The sequence below is a fragment of the Astatotilapia calliptera genome, chromosome 13 (assembly GCF_900246225.1).
Source record: "Astatotilapia calliptera chromosome 13, fAstCal1.2, whole genome shotgun sequence".
Lineage (NCBI taxonomy): Eukaryota > Metazoa > Chordata > Actinopteri > Cichliformes > Cichlidae > Astatotilapia > Astatotilapia calliptera.
The window spans coordinates 12,734,393-12,748,058 of NC_039314.1; the positions used below are offsets into that span (position 1 = coordinate 12,734,393).

The 13,666-nt window shown below is 41.0% G+C and overlaps 1 protein-coding gene across 6 annotated transcripts; it reads right to left on the reverse strand.

Annotated features, from left to right (window-relative positions):
* Nucleotides 1–4,179: 4,179 nt before the first annotated feature.
* fam83b (family with sequence similarity 83 member B) lies at nt 4,180–13,180 on the reverse strand. Of its 6 annotated transcripts, none has more exons than XM_026189128.1 (5): nt 12,939–13,180; nt 8,953–9,426; nt 7,634–7,798; nt 7,029–7,153; nt 4,180–6,621 (listed from the first exon to the last, which is right to left on the reverse strand). In XM_026189128.1, the coding sequence occupies exons 2-5, from the start codon at nt 9,400–9,402 to the stop codon at nt 4,725–4,727; spliced, it is 2,637 nt and encodes an 878-aa protein (XP_026044913.1). In that variant the 5' UTR covers nt 9,403–9,426; nt 12,939–13,180; the 3' UTR covers nt 4,180–4,724. The 6 variants fall into 6 exon arrangements, with proteins under 6 accessions (XP_026044913.1, XP_026044912.1, XP_026044909.1 ...); XM_026189127.1 differs by having other exon boundaries at nt 8,953–9,939; XM_026189124.1 differs by lacking the exon at nt 12,939–13,180 and adding an exon at nt 11,100–11,876.
* Between the last annotated feature and the right edge of the window lie 486 nt (nt 13,181–13,666).

The following is a 13,666-nucleotide window of genomic DNA, read 5'->3' on the forward strand; positions in this document are numbered from 1 at the left end:
TGCATCAGCAGGGATGATGAGACAGAGTACCGGGCTGTGGTCGACTCCTTTGTCACGTGGTGTGAGCAGAATCATCTGCAGCTCAACGTGGCAAAGACCAAGGAACTGATCGTGGACTTCAGGAAGACCAGGAAACACTTGACCCCTGTTTCAATCCAGGGGGTCAGTGTTGACATTGTGGAGGACTATAAATACCTTGGAGTACACATTGACAATAAACTGGACTGGGCTAAAAACACCACAGCACTTTACAGGAAGGGCCAGAGTCGTCTCTATTTTTTGAGGCGACTGAGGTCCTTCAACATCTGCCAGAAAATGCTGAGGATTTTCTATGAGTCTGTTGTGGCCAGTGCGATCCTCTATGCTGTTGCATGCTGGGGGAGCAGATGCCAACAGACTTAATAAACTGATCCGTAAGGCCAGCAATGTTGTGGGGATGGAGCTGGACTCCCTCAAGGTGGTGTCGGAGAGGCGGATGCTGTCCAAGATAAAGACAATGTTGGATAACACCTCCCACCCACTCCATGACATGTTGGTCAGTCACAGGAGCTCGTTCAGTGAGAGACTGAGATTACCGAAAAGCACCACTGAACGACACAGGAAATCATTCCTGCCTGTGGCCATCTCCCTGTACAACGCATCCACTTAACACACTGTTTGCTGCTACAGCTACACATGTTTCTTTTCCAACTATTTATTTATAAGTGACTTATGTATGTATGTATGTATGTATATATATGTATATATTGTACTATTCTTAGTTAGCGTATTGTCTGTCTTGTCTTAATGTTGGTTTAAAATGGAGCACTGTAACAAAAAATAATTTCCCCCAGGGATCAATAAAGTATTCTGATTCTGATTCTGATACATGTAAAGGACAGTTACACTTACCCGTACATATTCAGCTCGAAGTCCTTTGACCCTGTCACTGTTCCTCTCAAATGGGACTCTGTAGAGCTGCTTCATGGTGATGCTGTGTTTTCTCAAGATGCGTGTGATAGAATAGAATAGAATTCAACTTTACTGTCATTGCACATGCACAGGTACAGGGCAACGAAATGCAGTGGTGGTGGTGATGCTCACATGGTTTATGTTGTTGAACACTTGCCTGTCTGCAAGTATTTGCTTTCGTAGCTGGTGGAGACGGATGGCATTGTCTGCCCTCACTAGGTCCTCAACAGCAAGTTCCTGCTGTTGTGTGAACATGCGTTGGCGTCCTCCCCCAGAAGGTCTTCGAGTCATTCTAGAGGAATACAACCACATATTGTCATCGCTTTGCTTATTTTTCTTACAGTACTTTACTGTATATACTGTATCATCCACTGTACAACACTGTACTTCAATATAAGTAATCATGGTATGTTTCACAGAAACTACCACTTTGGCTGCAAAAGGAGCATTAGCACCTTGCAATACCCTGTACACTTGATATGGTAATGTGATATACTGTAGAGTAGAGTAGAAGGTAGAGAGGTGAAGACAGACCTGTTTTCGGAATGTTCTTATTACAGATGCCACTGTGAAGCGGCTTAGATGTGGGTGGACTCTCTGCCCAGCTTCCCTCATAGTCAGGCCCTGGTTGATGACACCAAAGTTGCTCTTATATCATCAGCAATATGGGTCTGTGCATGGCCTCTTCGACCTCCTCCTCCTCCTCTTCCTCTTGCTCCATGCTTGCAAAGTTCTTGAATTGGCTAAACTGAGGGCTTTTTGTAGTTGGCTAATTGGTGTTCAGTTTTGCAAGTAAGGTCCTTCAGGTGTGTATTTGAGTGGTTGCAATTACCCGATGTGTTTTGTATTTTGGATACATGTGTTTTCCAAATGGCACCCTGAAATTTAATTTTGTGAACAAAGTGTCTTATGTATGAAATGGAGTGTAGTATGCAGGACCATGTGTGTTGCATAAAGGAGTAAGTGTGTTGCATAATTGCAACTAGGGTGCAAAGGAGCGCTTTTGTTTAAGGTATGGGTACATGTGTTTGAGGTATGGTAACAAAAGCTTCAAGTTGTGTTACTTTAGTCTAAGCATGGGTTTATAGTGTTCAAGCAACGGGCAAAAACTGTAAGTACTCATTGTCTTACTTTATTATTATCTGTTTTTTTCTTTACCTTATCTAAATTATCCATCTTTAAATGTTGACTTTAATGAGGCTGACCAACTGTCTTTAATGACATGTGATAACATTAAAAAAACACGTCAAATACTGTAATTTTCTTTCTTTTTACAATAAGAATTTCTAGCTTTTTCCATATATTTAACAAAAATAATTTCAGGAATACTGCAAATAAACAAAGCTTCACAGCTGGCAAGTTCAGCATATTGAATTCTTTTTTAAATACTCCTGTGCAGTGAGCTTGTCACTGTATATTAACTGTATAGAAATAATACTTGAATAATGAAAACGAGAGATGAATTGCTGCAGTTTACATGCATTTACACTCAAGGCAAAGTGTAAATGCATGTGCACTGGATGCTTTACCATTATTTCCTGGGTGCTTGTTTTGAATAACATACCTATTAAGATCTCTGAATCTATGCTATGCATGAAGTTAATTATTATACCTGACAGGTCACAAAAATGCTGTTGTTGTTGTTGTCATATCATTAAAAATATTTACTGCTTTTCCTAAAGAGAATAAAATAAGAGCAAATATTTTGCCACTTGGTTAAAAGATTGTGGTCTGATTGAATACACAATAACTCATGTGGTGTGCTCCCCACCAGCCCGAGGCACTCATAGCATAGAGTACAGCCAGTGTTTGTGTGTCAACACAATCAAATTAGGAAATCAATGTAGTAATATACGAACATACGAACAACGGTCTGGATGACCAGCATTACCATACCCATATGGAAGAACAAAGGGGATGTAGCCGAATGCTCAAATTACTGTCCTATCCGCCTACTATGTCACACGACGAAAATATTCGAAAGAGTCATCGATGCACGTCTTCGGGAAATTGTCAACGTCACCCCCAACCAATGCGGTTTTGTAAAGGGATGTGGAACAACTGACGCCATACACGCCGCCCGACTCCTGCTGGAGAAGCACAGGGGAAAAGAACAAGACGGTACATATTGCCTTCCTAGACCTTGAAAAGGCTTTCGACAGGGCCTCATATGGCACTCCCTAAGATCGCATGGTGTCCCTGAGGCGTACATCAAATGGATACAGCTCCTCTACGACAATGCCACCAGTTCAGTCCGATGCACCGCTGGACTATCACCTCCCTTCCCAGTTAGAGTTGGGGTCCACCAAGGGTCAGCTCTGTCACCCCTCCTCTTCATTCTATGTATGGATACCATCACGGCCGAGCTCCAGTTACCTCGTCCATGGTCTCTCCTCTTTGCCGATGATGTATTCCTCGCCAGCAAAGACAGAGAAGAGACCCAAACGACGACACAACTCTGGAAGACCCGGCTCGATGAATACGGTATGCGGCTCAATACGAAAAAGACCGAATACCTGGAAGGAGGCCCCCAAACTGATGGCACCATCATAACTGACAGCGAAGAGTTGAAGAAGACCGCTACTTGGGCTCAGTCATCAGCTACGATGGAAATATAACCTCCGATGTCCGAGCACGAATAAATGCAGCCTGGTTAAAATGGCGACAGGTCACTGGTGTCCTTTGCAACAGAAGAATGCCAGATCGACTCAAGGGAAAAATCTACAAAGCGGTGGCCCGCCCAGTAGCCCTGCTCCGATGGAGCTTCGGAATTACAAGACGGGACCATGTTACGAACAAAGACATACGGAAGCGACTAGGTGTAGCCCCAATTAAGGAAAAGATGTTTGAGTCCCGCCTGAGGTGGTATGGACACGTGATTCGAAGCGATGAGAACTCTGTAGCAAAAACGGCAATGATGATCGACCCAGAAAGATGCCGGCCTCGAGGCAGACCAAAGAAACGGTGGATGGACAAAATTAAGGAGGACACCTTGGACAGAACCAAATGGAGAAACCTTTGCCGAAGAGCGGACCCTGCACCAGCGGGAACAACGCCAGGATGAAGAATATACGAACATATTGCCTAGAGACAGGCTTGCACCTTGAGTCAAGTGTGGGACATTGACTTTTGACTTAAGGCACAAAACCCATGAATTAAAACAAACTCTTATGATGAATCTCTTAAAAGCAATGAGTTAATAAAGAAAGTGTTCTTCATTTTCCTGAATACAATATATTAAAAGTGATGCAAATTTTTATTAAGAAAATACAGCACATGTTTTACAGAAGTATTGCACCCTCCCAGCATTCGGCAAAACCTGTCTGACACAGGATGTGCTCCATCATATCTTATCTTGGACACCTGTAGCATTTGCAATGTTTATTCTGTAACTTGCCCGTCAACATTTATGTGGCTTTGGCAGTAGTAACAGCACCTTGGTATGTGTATGCACTTGCAGCAATACATTTTATACTTTTGTGACATTTTGAAACAACAAAAAGGTACGCATCCCCAAACACATTCTGACAGTGAATTTGTTAGGAAGTTCAAGTAGAAGAAAGACACAAAAGCAGCTTGACAATTGTATTTCCAGATTGCCAATATATGGCATCCATCAGTGCACCTATAAACCAGTAAAGACGTAAACTCTGTTTGCCAAAACATTTTCTTAACGCAGCAAAGTGCAAAGCTACATGTATAAACATTACCAATCACATGTGCATTAGTAGTTATTGACCTGTGAAGAGTGTGCGTAATGCTAAGACACGTCGCTACTTGTTCTTGTGTATAAAATTTCCCACTCTTTGAAAGAATTTCTCCAGCTTGTTTTCATGATGTCCACGGGCAGCCTGAGTGCTGTTGAGTTCAATAGCTGCCTCGCCTTTTGGAAGGCTTTTGGACTTCTCCTGGGACGGTTTGATTCTGAAGCTGTGTGGAGTGCGTAGAGAGGTTTTCTTTTCCGATGAGCCGAAAGGCTCAAATCTGCTCGACAGGCGATTCTCACCTCCTCGGTCTTTGCTCCAGCTGCTTGAGTGAAATCCAGGCCTTGTGTTTTTGTCAAAAATGCTGGGTTTCTTCTGTGTGGTGGTTTTGGAGAGAGCGCTCTGCGGAGGTTGTTGTTCTTTCTCAGCTTGGAATCGCGATTTTAAAGATTTTATGCCCTCCACGTTGTTCCTCTGGCGCTCTGAGGAGTAACTGAGAGAAATGCTTCTGCTTGGGAGATGTTTTTGTTCTATAACTGATGTTTTCTCCTCATCCTCAGCAGTCAGAGTGTCTGAGCTGTCCGCTGACGTGAGACTTGGTGTTTTTGAGTTCCTAATTGAATTCTCTTTTTTCTCTTGTATGTTCAGCAAAGATGTGATTTTCTTAGCACCTGTGCGGTTTGATTTATCAGTCAAATCCTTGCTTTTCACATCCAGGGCTGCTGCTGACAAAGCCCGGGCCGGTGGCTCCTGCCAAATGGGGCCACTGGGACTCTTTGTGCTTGTCATGCTCTTGACATCATAATGGGAGACAGATCTCTGATCTTCATTTAGATTTGACCCATGTCCTCCATTCAGTGCAGTCATTGCTGCTTCACTTTGGCCTTCTTGCATCCTTACAAAAGCATTGTACATGTGATTTGATGATTCGTGTGTGCTTGATCTCGGATCTGCCACACTGTGCCTTTTGACCCAGTTGTCACTGAAAATGTTAGGGTTTGTGATTATTTGCCTGTCTTTAGCTCGGCTCAGGTTGGCATATGAATGATAAGGGTTTCTACCTGTATCATAGCCTGCTCCTGTTGGAGTCCATTGCATGGATGAGTAGTGTAAATGACTGTTTTTTGTGGGGCTAAGACTACTAGAAGTATGTAGATATCTGTTTGCCTCCATTTGTTCTTGTACGGTTGGCCTGAGAGCAAGAGAGGACCTCATCCCTCCCTGCATGAACGGGCTAGCTTTGTCCAGTTGTTCAAACTGGTCTAAATAGTCACAAGAGTCCCCAAATGGGACATCAGGATTATTAAGATATGACTCGATCCTCAATGTACGCATATAGGACTTGGACATATTCTCCAATGTTGGCATGTTCTGCTGCTTGGATAGAACTCGTTTGTCATTTCCGTTGTAAGACTGCAAATTGTGACTTCTGTGTATCTGTGGCACTTGTAAATAATTATTCATAGCATAGTTGTTTGCTCCATCTCTAGAGATATTCCAGTTGCTCCCTCTAGGCTTGATGTTCTGTGGGATGGATTCGTGTCCATCTTGCCTCTCTCCAGCATAGCTGTGCCTTTTGAAGAAGTTCATCTCCTCCACCGATTGAAATTCCTGAACACCAATGCCATTTTCCATCAAGGGTCTAAGTTTGTAATCTTCCTCTTCAAACAGCCTCTCTTCATAATCTCTTTGACCAAGGTTCCTCTCACGAGTCTTCCGATAGACTGTGTCCAGACTTTGCCTCAACATGTCCCTCCGCTGAAGATTTGGAGCAGAATGACAGTTTGGTAAAATCTGTTGCCCAAGTGACCCGTTTCGTTGGAGCAAACCCTCTGGAGGACACAGTTCAGGTGGCACGATCGATCGGGCATAGAGGGTTCGAAACTCCTCATCGTAGGACTTCACCAGATGTCCTGTGATGATCTGAACCATGCTCAGATTGATCTTCTCAAATGACCAGGTGAAACTGTAAACAAACAGGAAAATACTTGTATAAAAAACTGTATTTTGATTTGTTTCCCTTGGTTTACAGCTTAGATTTGTTATCCTCAAATAGTTGTTAGTCTCAAACTGAAAGGCTTTCACTTTAAATGAAAACCTTTCACTTAAAGGTTTGCACTTACAGACTCTAAGTACACTAGTAAAATACATTTACAACACCTGGAATACTGAAACTTTTTTTTCCACTATAAGTGCAGTCACATTTTCTACAAGCTTTTCACATTAATAAACAGCAAAAAGCTGAAACAAATAATAAATACTAACTGTGACAGAAATTTTGTAAAGAGCCAGAACAAATATAGTGCTGAAAGCTTTTTGTGTGCACCTCAGTGGTCTCAACCACAGCTCCGGTTGTATTGCAGTTTTGTTTACCTGTATGAGCCGTAAATTGCTGTGTGACAGTCAGCTAAAAGAAACTTCTGCTCCATTGCACCATGAAATTTAGCTCCTAATCGACAGCGGTAATCCTGACCTTTCACGGTGCGCACCCTCATGTTCTGCAATCAGAGCAATGAAAGGAGAGTGTCAGAACATATGTATGACTGTCACATTTTACAAGTGGTAATAATATGTCAAAGAGGAAATTAATATGTGATACAGGCATGCATATTGTACAGAATCATTCCGATTATTTGTTGAATCGTCGAGTTGTTGTTGTTGCTGTTGGCATGTAATTTCTATGTAATTTTGTAGGTGTGTTTGAGTCGTAATTACAGTAATTACAACTCCACCCAAAAACAGGATTAACCAGATTTAACCAGATTTACTAATAATTTAACGCTTTAAAGTTAAGGTTTATTTTTTTTAAAAAAGGTCATTTGTTACTTTGCATATGGCAATAAACACAATTTTTTGAAAACTATCTTCTTAATTATTGTGAACTTTAAAAACATTTTAAGCCTGGGAAGATAATATTTACATGTAAGAATGCATGCACAGCCAAAACATCAAATAAATCCATTCCATCCTAAACTTACTCTCAGTTGTTGGAGTTTCACATCTTGGTTTTCAGCCATTGTCAGGAAACTTTTCAAATGGTAATCATCCAAAAGCACATAAACCGGGACTCCCCGTATTGAAGCGTCGACGGCTTCTTTGAATATATCCACATCAGTAAACACGTCCATTACAATGGCAATGACCTGCAAGGACAAATCAACAGTGAATAGTAAATCAATCTGACATCTGCAAGCTCATAAATGGTAAATTGCCTTAAATGAGACTCTGAAAAATCACTTATGAACAAAGTCTCCAACATGATTCCATGCTGAAGAAAAAGGGACACGATAAACGGCTACATGTGCTTATCTATAATCAATACATTTAAATGTTTGGAGCACTCAAAGCACTTTTTACCACAAGTCTTGTTTACCCAATCACATGCACATTCACACAGGCACTTTTTCTATACCTAAGCACTTTGTCTAACAGGCATGCACACACTCACACTCCAATGGATGCATCAGGGGCAACTTGAGATTCAGTATCTCCTGAGCCACAGCCATCCATTGATCTCAAATCCATTTCAGTCACTCCTGGAACATTTTTGTGAGTGGGACCAAACTAGAGCCCTTTTGCTTCGTTCTTTGATTTCACTTCAGGTTCAGTAAGTGTACATAAAAGGTTCCTAATGATAATGCAGACGGTGAAATTCCTGGACGCTTTGAAAATAGCACTATCACACTGTGTTACTGCAGGATGTAATGAACCTATGTGTGACTTTACTGAGTGTTACTTTAATACATATTGTGCCTGGACTGTGTGTGATCTCCAATGCACTTTCATATATGCACTATTTAAAAATTAAAAGTTGCTGTCTGGACAGGCTTGAGACAGTGCAGCTGCTCTGTTTCATTAAAGATTTATTCCAGTTCCGTTTTCTTTACACTTCACTAGCATGAGAACTGAGGGGGTGGGTTCTTTAGCGCTTTGTGAGCTTTAGGACTGAGATATGCGGGCACGCATTGATCACTTATGTTGATACTTTCCTGCCATTTTCTGGTGAACATGCTGCTTTAATTAACAGTCAGCTCAGACTTTTAAAAAAGCAATCGTCCACTACGCAAAACTGACACAGGCTGTTTACTGAGGTGTAAACTGCTTCTTATAATGCAGTAATCGAAATTACTATAAAAATAGTTCACACACTCATTTCACATGATGGTGAGTTGCAGAACCAGATTTTGGCCCAGGCAGACACTCCTTTTCCCTGAAGGAGAAAGGTGCTTCTGACATGCTTTTGTGATCAATGCGTGCCCGCATATCTCAGTCCATTGTTGCTGGTAGCTCTGATTACCTGTCTTGCATCCTGAATGTGCTTCCGGATGACTTCTTTAATTGTTGGGCTGTTTAGTCTCGGTGGATGAAAGAGCAGATCTATATTAGTCTGTAACATTTCATGCAAAACCTCCGGCCACCCTAAGTCCAGATTTGGCGTTTCCACATCTGAGTGCATGGGCCAATATGTCCCAGAGGATGATTTGGTATCCGAGGGATCTTTGATTTCCTCGGTCTGGGTTTGAGGTGGGAGCTGTTCTGCATTTCCAGTGATGAAGAGGATCTCATCTTCGGAGAGAAAGCTCCCGAGCCGTTCTCCTTTTAAGAACTCCTGGTAACTGTCTCTGCCGCCATTCACCAAGCGATCAATTGCCAGCCGATACGACTCCTTATAGTGAGGCTGAATGAAATCCTCTGATTTAAATTCACCTCGCAAGGAGGACAACAGGGAAAACTCTGGAGACTCCATGGCTCCAGACTTTTTCAGTAGGACCTGTAATAGAAAATGAAAATCAATGACATAATGTTAGAGGATCAGAGAGCAAACAGTGCAACAGGGTGGAACATGTTGACTCATGGCAACCCTAACGAGGAAAGGTAAGCTGTAATGCAGTATGCGGAAAGTTGTTAATGTTAAACTATACTACAGTTTGCATGGAAAGGTCAAAGAGTACATTAAAGGCAGTGTTCTTATATAAAGCAGTAAATTATTTAATGTTCTAGATCGTTTATGAGGTGATGAAGATATTAAAAGGCATGTTTAAAGATGTATTTTAGGCATTTTCCAGGCCTTATAACATATTACAGACAGGAAAGCAAACTCTAACCCGAGCCTCTGATGGAGGCCTCAGCATGTGGAATCAAGGAATTTCCACTGTACAGTTGAAATGTAAATAAAACCAACCTGTTTTCACTTCTGTCACTTTTATCAACGTGAAGACCCAGCATGGTTGGATGGTTAGAAAGGTGTAGTTGTTTTTCACCTGACGTTAAGGTGAGCTCACCACTAGAAAAAGAAATCAGGGGCTGTACAAAGAGCTGTTTACTGATTAGCTAACCAGCATTTCCTCAGTAACACTCAATAATAAGATATAATAAATTACTTGAGAAGAGGGTGGTAAATATCTCATGCTTCAGCACGCCCATGTTATATAAATAACACAAAATAAAATTGCTAAACCAGGAACTACATGATAATTTGCTGTCAGTAGATTTATATTTTAAGTGGTTTTTAATGTACTCTGGTAAATCTGGTCTGTGTTTTACACTTATTTTGGTTTTGAAAGCTGTTTTGAAATACTGAACACCATATCTGCTCCTTCCATGTTTAAATGTGAATCGCTTCAAACTGGGGTGCCCTTTTGCCCCTTTAGAGTTTAGATTGACAGATTGACAGCTTAAAGCTATTGCCCCTGTTAATATTAGTACTGGACAACAGGAAATAAAAAAAAACACTGTAACCTTTAAAGCCCACGGTTTTCATAAATTCGGTGATCCAGGTGCTTCCCTGTTATATTTGACATTATATGTCCAATCAGGTCTCACCAGATTAATGCAAACACATGTCGGCTGAACAAACGAGTGTTACAATTTAAACATTCAAGCTTTTCACTCTAGTTTCACATTAATGTTGGCTAAGTGTAGAGAGCGTAGAGTCAAATTTGCACTCGCCCTTTTCGCTTTTACTTTCCTCTATGGGAAAGTGTGAGTGGAAATTATACTTTCACTGCCGACTTTGCTGCAGAGCATGAACCATTGCCAACATACAGATCACCTTATGTACAGCTGTTTCTTATACCTGTTTTCAGGTACCTTTTCAGCTTTCTTGTACATTCTGATTTTATACATGCGCAGTTATTTACATTTTGAGTTAGATCTCAGTTATCAAAGCTCCTTCAAGTGTGCGGCTTGGTTGTGCTGCTTTTCTGGTAAACAGAAATGTCAAAAGGCTGAGCAGCTGTTATCGCAACGCGTTTAATCATAGGACACACACCTCATAACAACGGCTTCTGTTTACATTTATTCATAAATCTCCCAGTGTTCATTCATTTGAAAGCGAGGCATTTGATATTCTTACAGCCGCTCGCTGAATGTCTCTCAGCGGCTTCAAAAGCTTAGTGAGCTAGTCACAACAATGTTATCTTATACTCAATAACAGTGACTTACATTTAGATTCCTGACTCTGTGAAAATCCTCTTGACTGCTCCCAGAATATCCTGCTTACATTTACATACTTTCAACTTATGTTCAATGTTTAGAGACTCATGTGTGCCTACTGAAAAAGACAAAGAAGCAGAGGTGTCTCAACATGATAAGCAGTCTGCAGGTTGAGGGTGTGGATTCCAGTTCTAACATGCAAATTATCAGACTCGAAACTCGCTCACAGGGAGTCATAAACCTGTTTCAGACCTAAAGCCACTCCCCTTCTGTATTTGGGTACAAAGTTCAGAATGACGAAAATCTAGCATATTGACGGACACAAAGAGGTTTTGTTAATACATCGGGAATAGCGGCACAGCACTCCTCAAAGACGATACATTTTAATTTTAGAGTGTGACTCTATTTATTGTTATGTATGGCAAGGAATGTTGGTTTAAAATCAAATAAAACATTTGCAGTGTCTTCACATAGATGACTCCTATAAACCCATGTGAACTCAAACCAGAAAGATTACTCATTATCTTAACCCCTGTGGCTGAAATGTCAGGGTGGAGCTACTCAAACTTATTTTGCTGACACAAGTCACATCCCTTGTCCTTTTTGGTCAGCACTCAGTTGGTAATGAAAAAGGGGCTATTGGGTAACAAAGCCGCAATCACTAAAGCATTTTACCTGATGCGAACGAGTCTAAAGGACAACAACTCAAACAGCCAGTTTAACTTTGTTCAAGGGCTGGGTGACTGCGAAATAATGTGTCTAACATAAACAAGACATCCATAAAAGATGTTTGTTACACAAACATTTACATTTACAGAACCCAAGTGTGTGTCAGACTGAGACAAATGTATTCTCTGTTGCACGTCCGTTTACAGTATACAGTGTGTTATCATGGATTAGGGACGACCTGAATTTCAGTTTAATTACTTTATTTGCTGACTATTAAACTGAAATGACCAAGTGTGACAAGAACAGTGTTCTAACCTCCCTGTCTCGGTGTATCCAAATGCCATTAGCCTCAAAGCACTCAAAGCATTTTTCAGGCCAGTTCAGGTTTATATATCATGCTGAGGACTTTAACAACAATTGATTAACTAACACCACAGGACACCCGCTGAAATAACCATTAAGCCTGTGCCTAGAGAAACAGACTCCCCTCCAGTCCACTCCCTGCAGCCTCAGTTTGAAAAGATGTCTGTTTAATCTCTGGGAAAGTTTAAAAAAAACAACAGTCTGACATTTTAGGAGGTATCCATTTAACCGATAGTCAAAAGATAGCTTGAATTATCCTTGCAACAGCACGAAGACTGGAAATGGGAGAAAATGGCTCATCCAAAGATGACCTGCCTACCAGCACTCCTAAAACCTATCAGCATCCTAAATGGATTTTTTTTTCTCTTAGATGCAAAATAATTATTAAGCACAAACACTATTACAGGTCCAGCAGAGTGAAACGATTTAAGCGACTGCTTATTCTGTTTTCAATTAACTATCAATTAACTTTCACAGTGTGCTAAAGCACATTCAGTCCCAACTAGTTAAGACTACCATGGCTTATCAGTTTGCCTAGTTCTTTTTCTTCTGTGCATCACATTCTTTTAATCAGTAAATAAATTCTGTCTTAAGTAACCTGTTCCTAATAATATGACCAAGATATGAAAATCAAGTTCTTTTACATATATGTGTCTCACTGAGCTAATGCTGAGAAATTAAAGCAATAATATGATGATTATTTAAGAGGGACTTGATCAAAAAAGCGCCTGTCTCATTACATTATTCCAAATTACTTGTCTCTGGTCAAAGATTCATGGTAATGTTTGCTCATGAAAAAATGGCATTGTTACATACAGTGTCGACACTCTGCTCCTGGGTCAGGGCTCACACACCTCGGGTAGTTCTCCAGGATTTCGCTTGAAAAGTAAAACCACAACGAACAAAATCTCTGCACCATTGTTCTGTCTTGAGTCTGGGTGTGTGTGGATTAAGTAACGTATGCAGGGAGTTTCTTTTCCTTAATCGGCCTCCTTGTGAGTCACCTTTTGTGACACCCAATCCCCGTAGTCATGGTCAGTTCCTCAGGCTGTTCTCAGCTCCTGCCGGCAAGTCTGAGCAAGTGGTGTGTTGTTATGTCGCTGTGCAGCGCCTGTAATCAGTTAACTACAGCTCTGACGTCTTGATAAACATCAGTGCTGAAGCAAGAAACTTGTCACTGAGTACGCTCAAAATAAAGAAGGAACTTATTAGTCTTAGAAGCATTTAAAACTCATGCTGCATTCCTATAGCTTTTTGCTCTTTTTGTATTTGAGAGTAAAAAAAAAATGTTTTGACTAGTTTTCCATATTGAGAAATCTCTAGAGACTAAGCAGCAGGCTTAGTAGACAACTGCTTAAATCTTAAATCATTCCTCTTGCAACATTTAAATGAATGGTTTACAGTGTAATCAGTATAGAAGTATGCTCACATACAAGGTGAAATCAAAGGTTTCGGCTGTTGTAAATTACAGGTGTAATTATGCATGCTGGATTTGTATCTGTTAAACACGGGAGGAAGTGTTATATCACTGCTTCGGTGCAGAA

Coding starts and splice junctions, on each gene's coding strand:
- fam83b (XM_026189128.1), bottom strand. CDS start 9,402: ATGGAGTCTCCAGAGTTTTCCCTGTTGTCCTCCTTGCGAGGTGAATTT. Junction 7,154..7,633: donor TGAAACTCCAACAACTGAGA/GTAAGTTTAGGA, acceptor CTCTGATTGCAG/AACATGAGGGTGCGCACCGT. Junction 6,622..7,028: donor GCAATTTACGGCTCATACAG/GTAAACAAAACT, acceptor GTTTGTTTACAG/TTTCACCTGGTCATTTGAGA.